This window comes from Hemicordylus capensis, chromosome 2, assembly GCF_027244095.1.
Source record: "Hemicordylus capensis ecotype Gifberg chromosome 2, rHemCap1.1.pri, whole genome shotgun sequence".
Lineage (NCBI taxonomy): Eukaryota > Metazoa > Chordata > Lepidosauria > Squamata > Cordylidae > Hemicordylus > Hemicordylus capensis.
The window spans coordinates 150,275,651-150,296,988 of NC_069658.1; the positions used below are offsets into that span (position 1 = coordinate 150,275,651).

The 21,338-nt window shown below is 45.6% G+C and overlaps 3 protein-coding genes across 3 annotated transcripts in view; all 3 read left to right on the forward strand.

The window, feature by feature from the left end:
• Positions 1–3,593: 3,593 nt before the first annotated feature.
• On the forward strand, positions 3,594–9,487 carry LOC128343676 (protein NYNRIN-like). Its single transcript, XM_053293110.1, has 2 exons — positions 3,594–4,356; positions 4,565–9,487. The coding sequence occupies exons 1-2, from the start codon at positions 3,594–3,596 to the stop codon at positions 7,129–7,131; spliced, it is 3,330 nt and encodes a 1,109-aa protein (XP_053149085.1). The 3' UTR covers positions 7,132–9,487.
• On the forward strand, positions 7,310–9,314 carry LOC128343677 (endogenous retroviral envelope protein HEMO-like). The gene is made up of 2 exons (XM_053293111.1): positions 7,310–8,758; positions 9,267–9,314. The coding sequence occupies exons 1-2, from the start codon at positions 7,310–7,312 to the stop codon at positions 9,312–9,314; spliced, it is 1,497 nt and encodes a 498-aa protein (XP_053149086.1).
• A 768-nt stretch (positions 9,488–10,255) lies between the features above and the next one.
• POLR2B (RNA polymerase II subunit B) overlaps positions 10,256–21,338 on the forward strand; it is a 28,161-nt gene continuing 17,078 nt past the window's right edge. The window contains exons 1-9 of the mRNA XM_053297314.1: positions 10,256–10,457; positions 12,220–12,292; positions 13,664–13,814; positions 14,381–14,493; positions 14,704–14,923; positions 17,027–17,185; positions 17,419–17,583; positions 20,269–20,465; positions 21,111–21,230. Of these exons, the coding sequence (XP_053153289.1) occupies positions 10,439–10,457; positions 12,220–12,292; positions 13,664–13,814; positions 14,381–14,493; positions 14,704–14,923; positions 17,027–17,185; positions 17,419–17,583; positions 20,269–20,465; positions 21,111–21,230 (1,217 nt within the window). The 5' untranslated portion in view covers positions 10,256–10,438. The remainder of the gene's footprint in view (positions 10,458–12,219; positions 12,293–13,663; positions 13,815–14,380; positions 14,494–14,703; positions 14,924–17,026; positions 17,186–17,418; positions 17,584–20,268; positions 20,466–21,110; positions 21,231–21,338) is intronic.

Here is a 21,338-nt window from a genome sequence, read left to right on the forward strand (position 1 = left end):
TTCGCATAATGTAACCCCTGCTAACTTGGCAAAGAGGCATCTTTTTAACATGATGATTCTCTTTATTTAGCAGGGGAAGAGTAACTGGCCCTATCCACCCCAAGCACAGTACTTCCAGTAACTGTTGCTGGTGTCTATCTGATGTTTCTTTTTAGATTGTGAGCCCTTTGGAGACAGGGATCCATCTTATTTATTTATTATCTCTCTATGTAAACCACCCTGAGCCATTTTTGGAAGGGCGTATAGAAATCGAATAAATAAATAAATAGTTTAGTCTTCTTGACATTTAGTTGTAGTCCCATTTTTTCACTGTGCCCCTTGACTTTCATTACTAGAACTTGCAGATCATCCACATTCTCAGCTATCAGAGTGGTGTCATCAGCGTTGCGCAGGTTATTGATGTTTCTTCCTCCAACTTTAAAGCCACGCTCATCTTCTTCCAATCCAGCTTCTCTCAGTATATGTTCAGCACATAAATTGAATAAAGGAGAATGTATACAGCCTTGTCTTACTCCTTTACCAATCTGGAACCAGCCTGTTTCACCATGTTCTATCTGGACTGTGGCTTCTTGTTCTGTGTATAGTTTAGGGGCCTTATATGTGTATATGTATAGAGACCATATTGTATGGTATTACAATCTCCACAATTCGGACGGGGGTTTACATTAGCAGCGTGGTGTAGTGGTTAGAGTGTAGAATGGAAAATTCCTCTATTGTTTTTTTCTATTGTTTTCTACTGCTGAAGTTGGTGATGAGTCACTTATCTATCAAGGGCAGACAGGGTGGGGGAAGTGGGTATGAACGGACTAGCTTCATTAACATAGGCGCCAGATGATAGGATCACTTTAAACTGTAACTCGTCCTGCTTCTTAGAATGTGAAGGAATCTTCTCTTAATTTGCTTATCTCTTTTCTGTAAGACCGGAACTCAGAGCAAAGTCCAGCCCAGAGGCAAACACATGTGTTAATGAAGTAAACTAATTGGTTCTAGGGCAAAATGTTAACGCCCAGATGTGTAACAATGCCAAGGTTTAAAACCCCAAAAATCGGGGGATTCGGGGCTTCTTCTCTGGAGGGCCGTGAGGCACCAGGAAGGGGTCACAGCGCTGTAATCAATAAACGGTGATATTGCTTCCTTCAACCATCCTTGTCTGTCTGGTTTATGCTGACTGGGTTCCCCCAGGTAACATAAACTGGTGCCGTGACTCGGATGGTCGGCTGGTGAATTACCTGCCCATCGGTGGCTGCTTGGGGGATCCTTTCTCACGCCGTGGGAGAGCAACCCTTCAGGCGCCACTCCTCCCTTTTGAAAGGAGGAAGGTTTTGACCCCCGACGACGTGAGACCTAAACTCCCAAGCCCACCGAAGACGGGCGCGGAACGAGGCACACCAACGCAGGAGTCCGGACAGGTGGAGTATTAAGGGTCTCGAGACAAAGGGGAGCCAGGGAATCGCCCACCCTGTGCCAAGAGCCGCTGTAGGCAGAGGGCACTGCCTAGAAGCAGGACGGGCTCTGGGAGGAAAAGGGAGGTTGTGTGAATGTGTGCAGTTTGAAAGATATTTGGTGAGTGCAGAGGGGGACCCTAAAGAGGGGAACCCACCGTGAAAGTGGTCCTTGCAGTGGCAAGGCGGGACTCCTGAGTAAGTCCTCTCTCTCGGCGACGAGAAGGGGACCCAAATCGGAGGTGCGGGCTGTGAAGTTGTCTGTCTATAATCCCTCTGTGGCTCACTGCGGGACCCCCTACCCGCAGTCCGTTTCCCTCTCCTATTTGTCTGTTTGTCTTGAGTGAAAGAGAGCACAATTCTGTAATTATGGGTGGGGGTGGGTCAAAGGTATGCACCCCACTGAACTGTATGGTCCAGAACTTTAGGAAAGGTTTCACTAGAGATTATGGCGACCCACCCTGCAAGCCCGAAATCCTGGTTAGACACTGTACACTGAACTGGCCAGCCCAAAGTCCAACTTGGCCGGCAGATGGAAGTTTTGAGATAGATGAGATTCGCAAGGTTCACATAACAGTGACTGAAAGCCACCCTGACCAGTATGCATACATAGACCAGTGGATGTTGAACGTTATAGAGGGGCCAAAATGGCTACAGGACTGCAAGAAGAAACAGGGAGCAAAGACGGTGCTAGCGCTCCGCACCAAAGGCAAGGGCAAGCTACGAAAGTTGGAGGGAGAAGAGGCCTCGGCACCACCACCAAGCGCGTTACCCCCGCCTCCACCCCAGCTCCTGGAGCCTGAGGAAGAGCCAGAATCGCCCCTACCGCCTCCACCCTACAACCCGTTATACCCCAAAGTTCCCCAACCGAGCGATCCTCCATACCAGTTCAGGCAAACGGAGGAGCGCATACGGTATGCGAAAGAAAAAGAAGAAGAAGAGGCGAAAAGGAAGAAGGAACAGGAGCGTTTAGAGTGGGAGAAGAAGAAGGAGGCTGAGTTCAGAGCACGTGAGGCAGCCGAACAGGAAGAACTCAAGCAACTACAGGCTAGGGTGGAAGAATTGGAAAAGGAAAGAAAAGAGAAGGGGGGCAAGGAACAGTTAAACCCAGAAGAAGGAGAGGGAGTGACCATGGCCCCCCTGCGTGTAACCACCTTCCACGGGGACAAAGGGGAAGCTGTGTACCAATACCAGTATGTGCCTTTTTCGTCTGCGGACCTGCTGAATTGGAAGCGCACCACCAAGACCCTAACTGAAGACCCTAGAGAGATGCTGGAACTTTTCGAGACGATCATGCGTACCCACCGTCCCACCTGGGGAGACATACAGACACTGATGCACACGCTGCTGTCTTCGGATGAGCGAAGTCGTGTCCAAGAAGGAATGAAAAAGTCATTAGACGAACAAGCAAAGAAACTCAAATCAGAGATAACCCCAAAAGATTTATATGAGCTTTATTTAGTAACCAAAGACCCTGATTGGCATCCAGGCGTGGGGAAGGGAGATGAGTTTCTGGCCAAGTATCGGGACCTAGTACTAGAAGGCATGAGGGCGGCTGGACGAAGAAATATCAATCTCGCTAAAGTATCGGAAGTCCTGCAGGGACCCCAAGAGGCACCCGGAGCATACATGGAGCGGCTGAAGGCAGCCTACCGGCAGTGGACAAGCATCGATCCAGACAATGAAGGAAACCGAAGACAGATCAACATGACCTTCATAGCTCAAGCCCAGAAAGACATCCGTCGAAAGCTGCAGAAAAGAGAGGAGGCGGTGGACATGCCCGAAGAGATGTTACTGGGATTGGCTAGAAATGTGTATGCAAACCGGGATACGGAGGAAGAAAAACAGCAAAAGGCTGCTGTTGTGATGGCGGCTGCCATTAGAGGGGAGTTGCCAGGAAGACGGGGGCGAGGTGGCAGTACTAGAGGACGTGGTCGAGGGGGCAGAGGAGCCCAACAGGAACGTTTGGGTCGCGATCAGTGTGCAATCTGCAAGAGGCATGGGCACTGGAAGAATGAATGTCCAGAAAGACCTGAAGAGGGAAATGCAGACAGAGGGCACAGAGTTTCGCGAGTAATGGCTGGACGCGCGGAGGAAGAGGAGTGACGGGGCCAGGGTTCATTGCACCAGTTACCACTCACCCCGGAACCCATGGTGACTTTGACTGTACAGGGGAAGAAGGTGCCATTTATGATTGATAGTGGAGCTACTATTTCAGCCATTCAACACCCAATAGGAGAGAAGACTGCTATCAAGTTACCAATACAGGGAGCCACGGGCCGCAGTAACTCCAGGCCCATCTTTGATGTGGACAATTGCAGTCTTAAGGGAAATACTTTTAGACATCAGTTTGTGTGGCTCCCCGACTGTCCAATGAACTTATTGGGAAGAGACATTCTGTGCAAATTACAAGCCACTTTAACTTTTTCAAAGGATGGAAGCTGTACCCTCGAGACGCCACAAGGGGGAGATATATGCACAATAGAAATGCCCAAAGAAAAGGCTTGGAAGTGGAAAGCCTGGTGGGATGGGAAATCGGAAGCCACCAGAGTCTTGATAGCGCAAGACATAGCAGAAAGCTTGCCAGTGCCTAAAGAGGTTTGGGCAGAAAACGGAGGATTTGGCATGGCCATCAACCAACCCCCTGTGTGCATTCGAATGAAGCCAGGAGCCATACCCGCTAATATACCACAGTACCCCATCTCAGAAGAGAAAAGGAGGGGAATCCAGCCAATTATCACAGCGTACCTTGAAGAGGGGATACTACAAGAGTGTCAATCTGGATGGAATACCCCACTCTTCCCAGTGGAAAAGAAGGAACCAGGCCGTTACAGACCAGTGCAAGACCTGCGGGCAGTAAATGCAAGAGCTGAACCCATGGTAGCCCTAGTGGCTGACCCATACACCATAATGAGTAGAGTACCAGGCGCTGCTAGATGGTACACAGTACTGGACATTAAGGATGCTTTTTTCACAATCAGATTAGCACCTGCCTCGATCCCTATCTTCGCTTTCACCTGGCACCCCCCCCCTGGACTCCCCGGGACTCCAGAACAAGCAGATCCGGCTAAGCTGGGCCAGATTGCCACAGGGATTCATACACAGCCCGAGTTTTTTTTCAGAAGCTTTATCTAGAGATCTGGAGGGTCTAGTTGTACCCCCAGGGGGGGCAGTCTTGCAGTATGTGGACGATCTTTTACTCGCAACAAATACGGAAAAAGATTGCAAAGAACTCACTATAGAGGTGCTTAAAAGACTTGCAAACTGTGGCTACAAAGTATCCAAGAGCAAAGCCCAACTTATACAGACTACTGTAAACTATCTGGGATTTCGGCTGGAGGAAGGCCAGAGATACCTATCAGGAGAAAGAGTAGAAGCAATTTGTGCCATTCCAGAACCCAAATCCAAACGTGGTCTGCGAGCATTCCTTGGAATGACTGGCTATTGTCGCGTCTGGATACCAGGCTACGCCCAGATAGCCCAGCCCTTGTATGAGGCGACTCGAGGAGAAGGCGAGATGCTGTGGGGAGAGGAACAGAAGAAAGCGTTCCAGGAACTGAAAGACATGCTAACGAGGGGCCCAGCTTTAGGACTCCCAAACCTCACGCTACCCTTCACGCTATACGTGCTTGAGCGGGGAGGGTTAGCAAAGGGAGTCCTGACACAGCAAGTCGGACCCAGTATGCGACCCTGCGCATATCTTTCAAAAAGATTGGATGCAGTAGCAAGAGGATTCCCTCCCTGCTTGAGAGTTGTAGCTGCAGCAGCTGTACTGTTACAAGATGCAAAGAAACTCACTTTCGGAGCAAAGACTACAATAGTCACTGAACACTCCATTAGATCTTTGTTAAAAGAAGGGACTATCAAGTGGATGACAGGCTCTAGACTCATGAAATATCAACTGATGCTGTTAGAAGACCCAGAGGTCGAATTACAGGTGACCACCAGTTTAAATCCTGCCTCATTTCTACCCGATGAAAATGCAGAAGAGGGAGAGACGCATGATTGCCCAACGCTGTTGCAACAGACCTGGGCAGTCCGATCTGACCTACGCACGGTCCCACTGAAGAATGCAGACCTGCAGTGGTTCACAGATGGGTCCTCCTTTGTAGAAAATGGGGTGAGAAGAGCAGGATATGCCGTGGTGAGTCTAGTGGACACTATCGAAGCTCAGCCGCTACCCACGGGCACCTCAGCCCAGCTAGCAGAACTAATTGCAGTTACCAGAGCCTGTGAGATGGCAGAAGGGCAAACTCTGAACCTCTATTCGGACTCAAGATATGTACACAACATGGCACATGCGTACGCTGCACTGCATCATGAAAGGGGCATGCTAGATTCTAAAGGGAACCCAGTGAAATACCAGCAAGAGATCCAGCGGTTCATGGACGCCATGCAGCAACCCCGCAGTCTGGCTTTTATGCACTGCCGTGGACACCAGAGAGGAGGAGGGGAAGTGGAAAGCGGCAACCGTAGAGCTGATGCAGCAGCTAAGTTAGCTGCACGCTCAGCCGAAATGATTATGGTGTCCCTTATTCCAGACCTAGCTACCCTGGAAGAGGAATGGGAGTATGGAACAGAAGACAAAAAGCTGGCAGAAGCACTGGGAGCCGTGAAACAGCAGGGGAAATGGATCATCAGAGGGGGGAAGACACTAGTCCCCAAGGAATATGTGACAAGACTTGTGGAGGGTTTACATGAAGGCACGCACATGGGGGCAGAGACTATGTATGAACTCATTCGGAAGAAGTATTATGCACCAAATTTGTCTGCTCATACCCGACAAGTAGCCAGGAAGTGTGTAGAATGTGCTAAAGTCAACCCCAATACCCGGCCTCAAGGACAAGCAGGGCAAGTAGCAATGGGGGCCGGCCCGATGGACATTATTCAAGTGGACTTTACAGAGATGGTCCGGCAAGGACCCTATAAATATCTCCTGGTCATTGTATGCACGCTAACTGGCTGGGTGGAAGCCAAACCATGCAAGGCAGAAAGCGCGCAGGCTATGGTTAAATACTTGCTTAACGATCACCTGCCCAACCACGGACTGCCAATACAAATTAACTCAGACAATGGGGGGGCATTCGTGAGCAAAGCAGTGCAAGACGTTTCTAGGGCATTGGGAATACAATGGAAACTCCATTCCTCGTGGAACCCACGAAGTTCCGCGAAAGTGGAACGTATGAACAGGACACTCAAAGATCATCTAGTCAAGCTGATTGAGCTCACACAAATGAACTGGGTGGCCCTGTTACCATACGTACTGTTTAAAATTAGAAACACACCAAGGGGAAAGGAGAAATTAACTCCATTCGAGGCTATGTATGGGAGGGCGTCACCCATCCTGCGTGCTAGAGTTGAGGACCACCCCCCGTCCACGGCCCAATGGGCTAAGGTCCTGCACGATGTACGACACTCCCTACAAGAAACTATCCCCATTCCTATTGTGGATCCAGTACACCCCTACGAAGTGGGAGAATGGGTGTGGGTGAAGAAATGGAAGGTAGAGCCTTTGAAACCCAGATGGGGAGGTCCATATCAGATTCTGTTAATCACACCAACTGCTTTAAAATGTGCAGGAATTAAGGCGTGGGTCCATCATACCAGGGTTAAACGGGCAGAGGCGCCTATCTCGTGGGTTGCACAGAAGACTGGAGAGACTAAGCTGAAGATACGTCGCCTACCCTGAGTCTACCCCCTGCTACACCCTACCGGAACGGGTGCACGTCTTCGCACGGGTCCAGGGTACATCTTTGGAACGTCCCTACGGGTGTGCCCATACCTGGAAGCGGCACACCCTTTGTACGGACCACCGGCGGGGGTGGGAGAGAGAGTGTTATTTCCTGGTTTCAAGCTTGTAACTAAAAATGTGGTCTCGAACACTGTTGTTTTTATGGGTAATAGGAGTGAATAGCACCTACAAGGTTTCCCACCCGAAAGTCCCTGGGCTTCAGACTGTAATCGGAGCCACATCCCTTAAAGACTGCTGGGTTTGTACTCATGGTGATATACATTCTGAAGAGAAGGTAGCTCTGGTGGCGGGCCCCATCCCCCTAAATTGGTGGGTTCAGAAACCCAGAGTAAATTGGTGCTCCCCCTGGATCAGCACCACCGAATTGGCTTGGCGACCAACCACGGGAGGGGGGAACCGCCAGACCTACCGCTACCAAAGGGAATGGAAACGAAATTGGTATTCAAAAGGGGTCCCGGAATATGAAGTTGAAACATTAATTGGCCAGAATCCAATTTGCATTGAGAACAAAGGGGGACCTGGACCCAATTTGGGGGAGATCTCCTACACTCACTGTGCCCACACATGGTCGTTTGATAAATCCCTTGGCGAATTTACGCCACGGGCTGACGATCATGGACCAGACCAGGAAGAGTGCGATGGGGATGATCCCTCTGTGGGCAAATATCCTGGATTGTATGGGGGAGAGATGACCCTCACCTCTGTAACCCTATTCAATTTCACTGAAGGCCACTGGCGGGAGGAGTCGAAATTCCTATGGAAAAACACCCTATATGTACACGATCGGCTAGGTATCCTGATCAACAAAACACAAACCAAGCATGACACGTGTGATAGCAAACTTAACACGTGGGAATCCCCTTTCTGGACCCTCTGGCTGAGCATAACCTGTGCACACCACAAAGACCCAAATGTAACACTTTCCTGGTTCGGGGGAAGGGCCAGCAAGTCCGGACCCTTCAGCCTTGACAGAGAATGTGGAACGGCCCTGGGCATAGGAGAACGAAGAGTAGGGCCAATGAAGTGGGAAACGGGGGACGTCCTGACCCTGTCCTTGCTCGAACACGGAATGTACTGGCTCTGTGGTAAAAACGCATACAAAGCACTGCCACAAGGTTGGAATGGCAGATGTGCCCCTGCTTATCTAGCACCCAAAGTAGAGATCCGCAAAAGCCTAAATGCCTCTGAAGTTTTGAACATGGGCAGTTTCCTGCACCGCCTAAGGCGCGGCGCAGAGAACCCCCTTGTGGTCCGCAACACCGGATTCCACCAGGCTTGGCGGGCTATGCTACCGGGACTTGGGGTGATTGAGCTTGAAATAGCGGTCAAAAACATCTCAAAGGAGATGGAAAAATCTTTCAATAGCACTCTGAAAATGTTAATGGAAGTTCAGCAAGAGGTTGATTCATTATCAAAAGTGGTTGTGCAAAACCGTAAAGCGCTCGACATTCTTGCTGCTCAGCAAGGAGGTGCCTGTGCTTTGATCGGGGAGAAATGCTGTTACTATGTAAATAATCAGGGAAAAATTGATCAGGAGGCAGCCAAATTGAAGGAATCGATACAGGTCTTTCACAGCATCGGCCAACCCCCATCTGGATGGGGAATATGGGAATGGCTCACGAGTTGGCTGCCAGACCTAGCCTGGCTAAAGTTATTATTTGTTGTTTTTGTTATCATTGTTATAATTTTGCTAATGCTACCTTGTATAATACCTTGTTTAACTAGAATAATAGAATCTGCTGTTTCTGCCATAGTTAGAAAGGAAACCGCACCGCTTATAAAAACAATGTATTCTAGTCTACCCTTAAAGGAAGAGCCATAAAATGGGCTCTTGAGGGGGGAGATGTAGAATGGAAAATTCCTCTATTGTTTTTTTCTATTGTTTTCTACTGCTGAAGTTGGTGATGAGTCACTTATCTATCAAGGGCAGACAGGGTGGGGGAAGTGGGTATGAACGGACTAGCTTCATTAACATAGGCGCCAGATGATAGGATCACTTTAAACTGTAACTCGTCCTGCTTCTTAGAATGTGAAGGAATCTTCTCTTAATTTGCTTATCTCTTTTCTGTAAGACCGGAACTCAGAGCAAAGTCCAGCCCAGAGGCAAACACATGTGTTAATGAAGTAAACTAATTGGTTCTAGGGCAAAATGTTAACGCCCAGATGTGTAACAATGCCAAGGTTTAAAACCCCAAAAATCGGGGGATTCGGGGCTTCTTCTCTGGAGGGCCGTGAGGCACCAGGAAGGGGTCACAGCGCTGTAATCAATAAACGGTGATATTGCTTCCTTCAACCATCCTTGTCTGTCTGGTTTATGCTGACTGGGTTCCCCCAGGTAACAAGAGTGCCGGACTAGGACCAGGGAGACCAGAGTTCAAATCCCATTCAGCCATACTTGCTGGGTGACTCTGGGCCAGTCACTTCTTTCTCAGCCTAACCTACTTCACAGGGTTGTTGTGAGGAGAAACTTAAATATGTAGTACACCGCTCTGGGCTCCTTGGAGGAAGAGCGGGATATAAAATGTAAGTAATAATAATAATTACTAGTTGCAACACGTCTTTAATACAGGCTTTTAGCAGCTGCTGCCCTCTGAAGACGTGGTCCTGAAGGACAGGGTATACATATTTTAATGAGTAATTTAACATTAGTTATGGTGATAACGGCCTACAGTGCAGAACTATCACAAACCGCACTCCCTCTCTCAGCCATAGCGGCCGCCCCACGCCAGACACGTAGTTTGGGAGTCACCGGCGGCTTCTGTTGGCAAAAAGAGCATGAGATGAACTCTGCGGCGAACTTCTGTTTCTGGCCGCACACGCTGCTGCTCAGTCACTGCTACCCTAAAATCCCGGCTGGCTGTTTCCATATTTTCCATAAGCACCTCCCACTTTCGCTCGGGGTAGGGGGAGCTGGGTCCAAAAAACTCTCTAACCGAACACTTCTTTCCCCCCCGCGAGCTTTGTGAACCTCCGATCCGAGCACAACCTGCGTACCACCGAGCGCGCGCATGCGCAGTGACAAGCCCGCAGCCGCGCAATGGGAGGAAGTGACCTACGGAAGGGAGAGGAAGTGGCTGGGAAGACGTCGTCTGTGCGCAGGCGCAGTGGCTGCTCGGTGGTTTTTGCCTCGCAGGTGCGGTGTCCCCTTCTGTCTTTTGCGGAGTCCGTGTGCGGGGCTCGCGTGTCCTCACGACCCGTTTCTTTCGCCTGAGATTGTGACCTGCCCTGAGGCGCTTTCGCCAACATGTACGACGCGGACGAAGGTGAGGCTGCGCCTAAGGACCGGGACCATCGCATCTAGTCGCCTTCTTTCATGGCAGGGCTTGGCAGACTCTGGTCCCGGGATGTTGTTGGGCTATGCAGGACTCATCCTCTCTAGCAGCCACAATGGCTCTCTCCAACTCCAGCAAAGCAGTGGTCGCTGCTGATGTCTGCCTTCAGTTTCTTCTTAGAGTCTGAGCTCTTTGGGGACAGGGAACTCTTGTTTTTATTTCTCTACATAAATTTTTTGAGGACTTTTATGGAAAAGTCATAGATGACTACCCATAGTAGTAGTAATATTTGTCCTGGCCATTCTTCAGTTTCTTTATTAAGTTGCTAGTTTATAGCCTTATTTAAATTGCACTGTCATTTCCATGTTCTAACAAAAGGTGGTAAAAAAATCTAACAAATAAATTCATACATATATTTCTAGACTCGTATTCAAACGCTGGCAGGTGCAGTTTCTTCGTTTGTGCTGCTACCACCTTCCTTCTGCCAGTTTTGTGTGATGCTGCAACATGGTTCTGTTTCTCTTGCTGCGTCTAAAGGCTGTTATCCCTTTGAGTTTAGAAAAGAGAGAGAACACAAGCTGTGTGTGCAGCTTACTCAACACTGCCTTATGATGTATGGCTAAGGTTCTCTCTAGAAGAGAGAAGGTACTGGGTGTATAATCCCCATAGCACCATGCTGATAGAATACATAGTGTGGATTCATGCAGATCACTGCAAGGGAATGGGAGAGCCTCTCATGGTGCATGCAATTTGCAGTGGCTTGCACATCTACTTTGGAACCATTGATATTTCCCTACAAGTTTAAAATTATTCCACTTATATTTAATGGTATATTTAAATCTTGTTGTTTGGTCCTATTGGAATTCTGCTGATCCTGTGCACATTCACTCAGTTCTACTGGGTATGATGGGGTTTACTCCCATGTAAGTGTGTCTGGGAGTTCAGCCTTTCATTAAAGTAGCTTTTTAGTAACACATGTTTTCAAAATTAACAGCTGATGTATCTCTTAATAAGTTGTTATGCTCCATTTAGATGTGAGAATTATATTCTTTCACACATGCACATTGATTTGATTCTCTGCTATCTGAGCATGTAGCATGGTTCTGTGTCATTATTTTTACTTCATTGTGGGCTTTGACTTTAAAACATATTTCTTCAGTGCCTGTGGTGATATTAGGCACTTGATACATATTATTTATAAATAATAATAGCCTCCCTGATTTGAAAAAGGCTACTGGGCTCAAAAGGGTTGGTAGTAATGGCTTTTGACATGGATTTCAACCCTCATCATATTGTTGTGTCAAGCAGTATTTTGAAATTTGTAAGCAGGTCTTCTGATCACTTAACTGAACTGGGAAAGACTGCAATATTTCTGTTTAGTTGTTCGTTCTTTTTTAATCTCTTTGGTTTGTTTTAGAAACAACTGTCTTAAGTACTATGGTGGTATCATAATTAGAGATGATAAATGCCTTCTTACAAAAAGCAAACGCCTGCCATGGCTACCATGCCACTGTTAGAAAAAAGATGGTGAACAGTTTTGCATGCAGAAAGTCACATGTTCAGTCTCCATTTTAAAAGGATCTGATATGGTAGGACTGGGAGAGACTTCTGCCTGTCAAATAGGTGGTCATCAATATGCTTTTAGAAACTTGTCAGAATTAAGCCACTTGAAGTGGTTTGATCCCTGTAGGTTTCGTATCTTTAGCTCTTATTATGCAAAGAAACTACTGCTTCTCACTTTTTGTGTTGGCAGATATGCAATATGACGAAGATGATGACGAAATCACCCCTGATTTATGGCAAGAAGCATGCTGGATTGTTATCAGGTAACTCACCACATTGAAAGTAAAATAGATCTAATCTGGCTGAAGTTGAGCACTTTGAAGTAACTGAATTTCAGTGGGAAATGAAAGCACATGCCTAATGTCTTCCACTGAAACCAGTGGAAAGTGTGACCTGATTCTCTGTATAAACATACAGAGATACAACTCAGAAATAAGGCCCACTAAGCTCAGTGGGACAGATCTTACTCCCAGCTAGGTGTGTGTAGGATTGTAGTCTTAGGCTGCAATCCTAAGGGCTCTTATTAGGGAGAAAGTTCCACTGAAATCATAAGACTGACTTTCAAGTAAGTCTGCTTAAGAGCCTGCTGCTGATATGTTTGTTTATTATTTCTCTATGTAATCTGCTTTACAAACTTTTGTTGAAAAGTGGTATATAAATATTTGTTGTTGTAAATTGTTCCTGGCAGACCTTCTGGATGCTGCTGGCATATCATTGAAGATTTCCACACAAACATTCCTAGGGAAAGTACATTCTGCTCTGTTGGGAGGATCCAAGTCAGAAACATATCAATGCTGTTTTTCCTCATCTCTCACCCTCGTAGAACTTGTATTTTCATATTGATAATTAAGGCTGCAGTGTTTGATCAGTTATTTGTACAATAATTAATTTTAAGCTTTTGACAAAAGATGTTGCTGATTAATCAGCAGCTATTGAAAGCATCCTTCCCCCTCCCCCTCCCCCTCTCCATATATATATATATATATTTTTTTTTTTCTCTGAGGCGTACCTGTCACTAATCCCATGTGTGGCAGCTCTTGCGAGAGTTTGTGAGCAAGCTGCCACCAGGGAAAGAGAAAAGCGGCACCGCTGGAGGCGAGGTGGGAAACAAAACGGCAGCCACAGTGGGGCTGAGGGGGACAAAACAGTGGCAGCGGGCAAAAATGGTGCTGGTGGATGGGCAGAGAAAATGGCGGTGGTGGGCAGGCGGGCAGGGGAAGAAGGTGGTGGCAGGAGGGCTGCGAACGAAATTGGTATTGGCATCGGTGGCGTGCAGGCGGGGGAAACTTGTGGCGCAGATGCTCTGTGCCCGGCCCAGCTAGTTACTTTCCTTTTCTGTTTCCCTCAGGAGAGAATGTATCTTCTAAGATTATGCCTGCTATGGTACCATGAATCATCTGAAGTAAAATGTGTGCTTCCTTTGTTTCTAGAATGTATTTCTGGAATTCTAGAACAAATGAATAAAACCAACCAACCAGCTGGTTGGTTAAAAGGCTTATGGTTGAGTGACTAACATTTCTTTAACTGAATGACAGCACTGGTGATAATTTTAAAAGTAACTGTATTTTGTGTTAATGTTCTGGTCTGTAGAGGTGGTTCTCATTAAATAACTGACTCTAAACTATTTTCTGAAGCTCCTATTTTGATGAAAAAGGCCTTGTCCGACAACAGCTGGATTCTTTCGATGAGTTTATTCAGATGTCTGTGCAGAGAATCGTAGAAGATGCTCCACCAATTGATTTACAAGCTGAGGCCCAACACGCTACTGGAGAAGTGGAAGAACCAGTAAGAGAGTCTTGCTATGATATATTTTATTCATGCAGGTCTCAACTGTGTGTGTGCTAAATACTTGGGGCTGTGTACTCTTCACTAAAATGATTAATGCTCTGTGCACATGCAATCCAAATTTTGCATTAAGAAATTGTGATTTACAAATTGAACCAATGTATGGATTTTTTTGTGGGTGTGTGTGCTTATTTTCAACTTCCTCTATTTATCTGTAATTTTGTTATTGCTAATTGCGGAAAGGATGCACTGAAGTGCCATCCCCAGTTACTGGGAATTTTATTCACCCCCCTCTCTGGCTTCTGAAATTGCAGTAGCAGTTGTCTGCACGCTTTCAAGTATACCTCTGCAATCATAAGGGCTAGAAACCTTTTTTAGAAATGAAAGCAGAAATTCTCAGGAAGTCGAGTGTTGTGCCCCATATAGCATTCTGGTCTCTTTCTGCACTCCTGTGACACCACAGCAGTGCTGCTGATAACTAAGAGACTGGATGAAGGGAATGTTTGAAAACGTTTTCACTTCTCTTATACTTTGTTAGAAATTTTACATGTTTGTGTTATTTTCAGCCGCGCTACCTTCTGAAATTTGAACAGATTTACCTCTCTAAGCCTACGCATTGGGAAAGAGATGGTGCTCCTTCACCCATGATGCCAAATGAAGCTAGACTGAGAAACCTTACGTAAGAAATATCTACTTCTGTTGTCATTAACACTACATTATTCTGTTGCTAGCAAGATGTGACGTATGGTAGAACAAAATACCCTGGGTTATAATGGTGATATGAAAGCTGTCAGTCATTTGAGAAATATGTTTTGTCAGATTATTAATGTGAACTATGTTATCCTGATGCTGGAAATTTACATTTTATTTGATGCTTTCTCTTTCAAAGGTATTCTGCTCCATTGTATGTGGACATAACAAAGACTGTTATTAAGGAAGGAGAGGACCAGTTGCAGACACAGCACCAGAAAACCTTCATAGGAAAAATTCCTATCATGCTGCGATCTACATACTGCCTGCTTAATGGTCTGACTGATCGTGATCTCTGTGAACTGAATGAGTGCCCCCTTGATCCTGGTGGCTATTTCATTATTAATGGGTCAGAAAAGGTAAACTTTTGGAATCCACACACAAAAATGTGTGCAGAAAGTTTTGCAGTGGTTTGGTTTTGCTTAGAATGTCTGTTCTCACTTTTAAGAGTACACCTCACTGTATAAAAGATAAGCTAAAAACGTTGCACATGCTGTTACTTATTGTGAGCAGGATCATTCTCCCCAAAGTCGCAGTACCCCCATGCAGAGGAATCCCTATGGGACATGAGAGCCCTCTCCTCCACCCCTTGGTGTGCATGCAGTCAAACTTACCAGGCCCCTAGTTTTCAAAGAGAGATTTCAGAGATTTTAGGGAAGTTCATAATCTTGGTTGATATGAGTTTCCTAAAATGTTAGAAACTTTAAAAATCACACATTTTTTACTTTTAAAATCAATATTTTGACATAGTTGAGCCTTGGTTTCTTTTGATTTGGTTCTCTTTGGTGAACTTTGGAGTCCTTAAGCACTCCACCCACGTAATAATTTAGTAAGTCAACATTTATTTTCAGTGGCCTGGTTCAGACACTTATTTTGGTGGGTCTAGTACAAGCTGTGGTTTCCTGCCATAAGCTTTGGAGAGCTGCGGACTTGAGCACTTCTTCCCCTCTTCTTTTGCATGTGAGAGGAGAAGATTAGAAACATTCACTTTTTCATTTGGAACTAAACTTTAGTTCCACATCACATGTGTACGTGGAACTGTGGTATAGATTAGACCACAGCTTGGTAAAACAAGCCAAGGTTAAACTGGCTCCAGCTCCTGACTTGTAATCTCACAGAGGCTTGACTTGGTTCCAGTTCCATCCTTGAGGTGGGCAAAATGCCTTCCGGTTGACCCTCTTGTACATGTATGAGCCTCCCTTAGATTCAGGAGGACTTACCTTGGCAGCTGGCTGGCAAAGATGTCAGAGCACTTCTCAGCACTTGCACTGGCATCATAGTGCCCCTGATACTGTGTGACTTGGATGTTGCATCAGGATGGGGTCACTGTAGATAAAACAAAAAAAGATGGAAGAGCTCTGCCAAGGTAACCCCACCCCCAGGCCTCTGTGTGTATGTGTTTGGGGGCTTACCTTGGTGGTGGGGTAGAAGCAGCAGAATTCTTTTTTGGATGGATAAAATAGGCGAATTTGATACCTAGGAGGAAGGCATTCTGTGACATGAGACAAATCTCTGTAACTGTCCCATTGAACAGGGGTTTGCATTTTGGTCTCCCTGGGTCATGTTTGTTCACTCCACTTGTTCTACCAGAATTCCTTCGAGTTGTCTCCGACAGTCTCTTTTTCCTGTTCTGGAAGAATAAACACCCTAGAGGTATCTTATTAACAGTGAAAAAGTAAATGTTAAACAAATTGCCTATTCTTGCTTATTAAGGAGCAGGTATGCAGCTTGGGAGTGCTTTTGGATCGAAACCTCTCCCTGGTGTCCCAGGTTCAGGCAGTGGCCAGAGGTGCTTTCTATCAGTTTTGGCTGATATGCCAGCTGTGTCCATTTCTTGAGATAAGTGACCTCAGAACAGTGGTACATATGTTGGTCACTTTCAGAATTTACTGCTGCAATGTGCTCTATGTGGGGCTGCCTTTGTATGTAGTCCAGAACTGCATTTAGTACGTAATGCAGCAGCCAGTTTGGTCTCTGGGTCATCTCGGAGCGACCATATTACTTCTATACTGAAAGAACTACACTGGCTACCAGTAACTTTCTGGGCAAAATACAAGTTGTTGGTTATAACATGGAAAGCCCTAAACAGCTTAGGCCCTAGGTATTTAGGAGAACATCTTCTTCACCATGAGCCCCACCGCCTGTTAAGATCATCTGGAGAGATTTGTCTACAGTTGCCACCGACTCATTGCCACACAGGGATGGGCCTTCTCTGTTGTCTCCTCGAAACTCTGGAATGTGCTCCCTGCTGAAATAAGAGCCTCACCATCTCTGACAACTTTTAAAAAGTCCCTAAAGACTCATTTTTTCACCCAAGCTTTTTAACTTCACTGCTTTTAAATTGTTTTAAGGTTTTAATTTTTGTTTTAACTTAATGTTGTCAGTCGCCTAGAGACAGAACTTTGGTGCGGTCTACAAATTTGATAAATACAAATAAACAAACAAATATATTCCCCGAACAGGTTCTGATTGCTCAAGAGAAGATGGCTACAAACACAGTGTATGTGTTTGCTAAGAAAGATTCTAAATATGCATACACAGGAGAGTGTCGATCTTGTCTGGAGAATTCTTCTCGGCCAACAAGTACTATATGGGTTAGCATGCTGGCCAGAGGTGGGCAGGTAAGCATTTTTCAAAAACCATGGGGTGAAATTCTATGCATGGTTACTCAGTGTTACAGTGTTTAGTGACAAGAACTTTTTGCAGTTGTGGTTCTCTACAAAGTTGTGCTATCCGTAGCAAAAAAGGAACCACCTGAATGCAGGTTGTGCAAAACTAGCCTGAATGCTGCTCAATAAAATATATGCTTATTTGAAGGCAAATTTATGCAAAATCTGTTTTCCTACATTTTTAGGGTGCAAAAAAGAGTGCCATTGGTCAGCGTATTGTGGCAACGTTGCCATATATCAAACAGGAAGTGCCCATCATTATTGTCTTCCGTGCGCTTGGCTTTGTGTCTGACAGAGACATTCTAGAACATATCATTTATGACTTTGAGGATCCTGAAATGATGGAAATGGTAATGTGCCTTGATTTTATTGTTCTTACATACAGGTGGTCCTCGTTATCTGTGTGGGTTCCATTCTCTGCTACTACCACGGATCAGACCTTAATTCAAAGGGAATTGGAGGATTGGGTTCCTGGAGGGTGGTAAAAGGGCAAAAAGCAATTAAGCAGAAATCAGTGAAATAATGTGTTTTCTACCCGCATTGCTTCCGCAAATTCACGTCCAGCTGAGTTGTCTAGGGTTGTGAGGGGGCTGGTAGGTACCCCCTCCCCCTTTAATTTAAACTTGGAACCATCAGTCACTCTCTGTGATGTCTTGAATGACTTTTTTGCGGATAAAATCTCTCAGACTCGGGCCGAGCTGGATTCCACAGTTACTGCAGAGTCTACTGTGGAGGTGTCCAGCAACTCCTCTTATGGGATTAGATTGGATCATTGTCAGTTTGTGACTGCTAAGGAAGTGGACAAACTGCTTCGGACTATGCATCCTACAGCTTGTTCTCTTGACCCTTGCCCAACTTGGCTTATCACATCGGATAATCATATTATCAGAGAGGGTCTGGTTGATATTATAAATGCTTCTCTGAAGGAGGGCAGGATGCTGTCCTGCCCTCAAGCTAGCCTCCTTAAGCTATTATTAGACCACTTTTGAAGAAAGCTGCACTGGATCCCTCAGTTAGCTAATTACAGATCTGTTTTTAAACTTCCATGGTTGGACAAAGTGGTTGAGTGGGTGGTGGCCTCTCAGCTCCAGGCAGTTTTGGATGATGCAGATTACCTAGATCCATTTCAAACTGGCTTTCGTGTGGGCTATGTGGGTCAAGACTGCCTTGGTCGGCCTGATGGATGATCTCCAACTGCCTATCGACAGAGGGAGTGTGACTCTGCTGGTCCTTTTGGATCTCGCTGCGGCTTTTGATACCATCGACCATGGTATCCTTCTGGACCGCCTGAGGAGGTGGGATTGGGTGGCAATGTCTCACAGTGTTTCCGCTCCTATCTCTCTGGCAGATTCCAGATGGAGTCACTTGGAGACGGTTGTTCCACTAAGCGAGAACTGAAGTGTGGAGTCCTACAAGGCTCCATACTGTCTCCAATGCTTTTTAACATCTGTATGAAACTGCTGGGAAAGATCATCAGGAGGCTTGGTGCTGGGTGTTATCAATATGCTGATGACACCCAGATTTACTCTTCTATGCCAACCTCATCAGGAAAGGGCATATCTTCCCTAAATGCTTGCCTGGAGGCAGTAATGGGCTGGATGAGGGATAACAAACTGAAGTTGAATCCAAATAAGATGAAGGTAGTGACTGTGGGGGGCCAGGATCCGAGAGATGATTTAGATCTGCCTGTTCTGGATGGGGTTACACCCCCCCCCCAAAGATCAGGTACGGAGCTTGGGAGTGCTCCTGGACCCAAAGCTCTCCCTGGTTTCTCAGGTGGAGGCGGTGGCCAGGAGTGCTTCTTATCAGCTTCGGTTGATACGTCAGCTATGTCCATTTCTAGAGGTGAATGACCTTAAAACAGTGGTACATATGCTGGTAACCTCCAGGCTTGACTACTGTTATGCGCTCTATGTGGGACTGCCTTTGTACATAGTCCGGAAACTACAATTGGTATAATTGGTCTCTGGGATAGCACAAAGGGACCGCATAACACCGGTTCGAAAAGAACTGCACTGGCTGCCAATATGTTTCTGGGTGAAATACAAAGTGCTGGTTATTACTTATAAAGCCCTTAATGGCTTGGGTCCAGGCTATTTGAGAGAGCGCCTCTTTTGTCATAATCCCTGCTGCCTTTTATGATCTTCTGGACAGGTCTGGTTATGGTTGCCAGTGGCTCGTTTGGTGGCGACCCAGGACCGGGCTTTTTTTGTGACTGCCCCAGAGCTTTGGAATAAGCTTCTTGTTGAAATAAGAGCATTTCCTTCTCTGTTTGTTTTCAGGAAGAACCTCAAGACCCTCCTGTTATCTCAGGCTTTTAATTAGAATTAATTTTAGTAATTTTAAAAACTTGTTTTAATAATTTTATTCTATTGTTTTATTGTCATGTATTTTAATTTGTGACTTTTAAATATTTTAAATTTTGTACACCGCCTAGAGATATACATATCAGGTGGTATAATAATATGATGATAAATATATAAAATAACTAAATAATATGTAGTGTTATGCTCTCCAGCTGTCCAGCAGTGCCTCCCAAAACTCTGAATTCTGCTTATCTTCTGTGAAAAATCATGGTTTTTTTTTAAAAAAATAAGAGCCACAAAATGAATTCTTTGAGAAAAATGTTGGCTGGAAATTATTTTGGTGGTTATTTCTGGCCACCCAGCATGGGTGAATTGTAACCCCCTTTAAAATTGCATATAACAAGATTGGGTCTTCATTGCCCAACCGTGGATACGTGAAACCGTGGTTGCTGGGACTGCGGTTAACAAGGGCCACCTGTATTGATTCTTGACCTAGAGCAGCATGTAGCATTTATAAACATTCCCCCCTTACTTATTCTCTAGTAACTGCCATTAGATTTGCTGCCTTAGCTTTCTAAGTCTCTTTTGAAGGTGCTCAAACCCGCTGGTTACAATAGCCAAAACATCACCATCCTGTAAGGCTTACCAATATCACACCCCTAAAGTTATCAAGAAGTTTTTAGACCTTTCTTCCAAAAGCAGACTATGTTCAATTTTATATGTGATTAGGTTAAACCGTCTTTGGATGAAGCGTTTGTCATCCAAGAACAGAACGTTGCTTTAAATTTCATTGGCTCAAGAGGTGCAAAGCCTGGTGTCACAAAAGAGAAAAGAATCAAATATGCAAAAGAAGTTTTGCAGAAAGAGATGCTTCCGCATGTTGGTGTCAGCGACTTCTGTGAAACCAAAAAGGCATATTTTCTCGGGTACGTAAATACTAATAGTGTATATGCAGGATTCCTTTTTTTTTTGCTTAGTGTTAAAATTAAATCCAGAAACTTGTAGAAATGCTCTTGTTTTTTTAATCCAAACAAAATCCCCTGTTGTAATTTTCAAAGAATACTTACAGTGCATTGTATAATTGCAAATGATTTTCAGCCTGATATTCAGCAATCTCTTCCCCACCTCCCACATTAATCCCATTTCACCCTGTTCTTGGGGTCCTCCAGTCAAAGTTCAGGGGATCCTTTAGGGAAGAAGCAGCAGGAAGGTTTCCTTGCTTCCTTCCCCTTGTGTAAGGTGTGAATACAAGCCTTACCCAGACGGTTTATAAAATGCATTGGTTGCTGGTTCAATACAGTGCTCTTCAAAATTCCACTTTAGGTCTCTGAAAAAGAAAAGCAAACAAAAGTATGTTTTGCAACCCAGACTACCAAACTAACAAAATGGTGGGTTTTGAAGAGTCTCTATAGCATCTGGGTCTTTTGTGGGAGGTGAGGGAGGGAGGGATTCTTGTAAGATATTGGTGCACTTTCAGTGCCTTCATATGGGATAACTTACAGATCCATATAGTATAGGCCCCAGTAATCAGGACGCCCAACTGTTGTTAATAACCTGCATTTATTTGTTAGGTACATGGTTCATAGGTTACTGTTGGCAGCTTTGGGGAGAAGAGAGTTGGATGACAGAGATCATTATGGCAATAAACGTCTTGACCTCGCAGGGCCATTGCTTGCTTTTCTGTTTAGAGGGTGAGTGCAACAAGCTGCTATAATAATTTAATTGTGGTTGATTCTGTTTCTTGAGGAATCCTGTCCTGTAACAGTATTTAGATGCAACTGCTGCTCTGGTTGGTATAA